The sequence below is a fragment of the Octopus bimaculoides genome, chromosome 20 (genome assembly GCF_001194135.2).
Source record: "Octopus bimaculoides isolate UCB-OBI-ISO-001 chromosome 20, ASM119413v2, whole genome shotgun sequence".
In the NCBI taxonomy this organism is placed as follows: Eukaryota; Metazoa; Mollusca; class Cephalopoda; order Octopoda; family Octopodidae; genus Octopus; species Octopus bimaculoides.
Genome location: NC_069000.1, coordinates 27,837,100 through 27,838,892, shown reverse-complemented (window position 1 = coordinate 27,838,892; position 1,793 = coordinate 27,837,100). Strand labels below are relative to the sequence as shown.

The following is a 1,793-nucleotide window of genomic DNA, read 5'->3' as shown; positions in this document are numbered from 1 at the left end:
TCTACAGCTGAGTTAACTGGAGCAACATGAAATAAAGTGTCTTGCTCAAGAACACAACATGCAGCCTGGTCTGGGAATCAAACTCACAATCTCACGATCGTAAGCTTGACACTCTAACCTTTGAGCCATGCACCTTCATAAATAATATGAACATTATCTGTAATGTGAAGGTGATCCAACAACTTTTTCAGACCTCAGCCTTGTAGAACCAACAGTGTATGGTCCCAGTACATGCTGTAAAGTAGCTGACATTAGGATGGGCATGCAACCATAGAAACCATGCCAAAACAAACATTAGTACATGATCCAGTCATTGGATCCATGAGATCCTGTCAAACTGTCCAACCCATACTAGCATGGACCAGCAACGTTAAGTGATGATCTTATCAGTTGGAAGTGTTTAATAAATAAAGATATCTTTATCATAATCACCTGTTACTTACTTTTCAAGTAGATGTGTTTTTTTCATAATCATCTGTTACCTACGTTTCAAATAGATATTTTTCCAAAGTCATCATTATTTTTCCTTATTTATCTATTTGTGTTATTTTATTTACAGGAGATAAGTACACCTGAAGTTTTATATGAAGAGGTCATTGAGGTTGAGGAACGAATGCTGTTGAAACAAGATAAATGCAAATTGGAGCTGGATTGTAAAGTTGTCACAGGTATTACAGGGGAAAAGGTGAGAGCAACTGACCGAAATTCTAGGTCTTCTAACATATCTTACCTTTACTACAACTGCCCTATAAATAGTTTTGTATTGATGAGCCAATGAGGGAACCTTTACATAGTTGCTCAACCTGCAAGAAATAGCAGTCAAATTTTATACAACTCACATCCAACTGCATTAAAAACAAGGGACAAGTCTTGAAAAGTAAAAAGATGAGACATTTTCCACCAGAATTCTTTTTGTTGGCCCAATAAGCTGAAACTGCAGCCACAAAATAACAATTACACTGACCTACACAACATAAAGAAAATTTTTGCTTTATAAGTTGGATATATTTTTGAGTACATTAGTCACACTGATTACACGTGTACAGTCAGAACTCCCCTTCAGCTTGAAGTGACATAAAGCTAATGGATCTTGATACTCATGTTACAGGTAAATTTATTAGAGTTGGAGATGATGTCCTCTAATAATTTAGAGTAGTTACATGTCTAATGGTTGGCTAGAAAGTTGTTAACATCAGAACAACAAAACCATGTACAGGGTTCAGTGCTGTCCATTGAATCTTTACAATAAGATTATTTCATAAGCTCTCTTATCTGAGGTGGGAGGTGAGGGCATCAGTAATCTCTGTTCAACTTTTACCCTGTTCCATCTGGGGAACTTACTGTCAAAGCAACTCCCTTCTTTGTTCAATGCATTTAACTAATTCAGTTATATGTGATTGTTGTTAATTTTGTCTCAAAATAGCTGATAGATAAAAACTAGTGTTATATTTGGTCAGTACTTATAATAAAAAGGAGTACTGATGGAATGTCCCAGTGAAGACCTCAATAAAATGTAAGCACAACAGATCTGATATAATGATTTGGGATAGTGAAGGGAAACTGTGCACAGTTGTGGAAATTAGCTACCCAGCGGATGTTAGCATAAAGCTGATGATGAGTGAAAAAGAGAATACCTATGCTGAACTATTGAGAAATCTGCAGTTACTCTATCCAGATTTACAAGTTCATATTTATACCTGTAATTATTGGGGCCCTGGGATATGTAACACACTGCCTAAATACCAACCTTGAGAAACTAGGCTTCTCAAAACCAGAAAGGAGAAAGCTAATTT

At 36.1% G+C, this 1,793-nt stretch overlaps 1 protein-coding gene across 2 annotated transcripts in view; it reads left to right on the top strand.

Annotated features, from left to right (window-relative positions):
- The window catches only part of LOC106867745 (5-oxoprolinase), a 255,283-nt gene that overhangs the window by 25,632 nt on the left and 227,858 nt on the right, over positions 1 to 1,793 (top strand). For both annotated transcript variants that reach the window (XR_008266373.1, XM_052975150.1), the window contains exon 3: positions 560 to 685. Coding sequence is in view for 1 of the 2 variants with exons in the window: in XM_052975150.1 (XP_052831110.1) it covers positions 560 to 685 (126 nt within the window). In the remaining variant the exon portion in view is untranslated. The remainder of the gene's footprint in view (positions 1 to 559; positions 686 to 1,793) is intronic.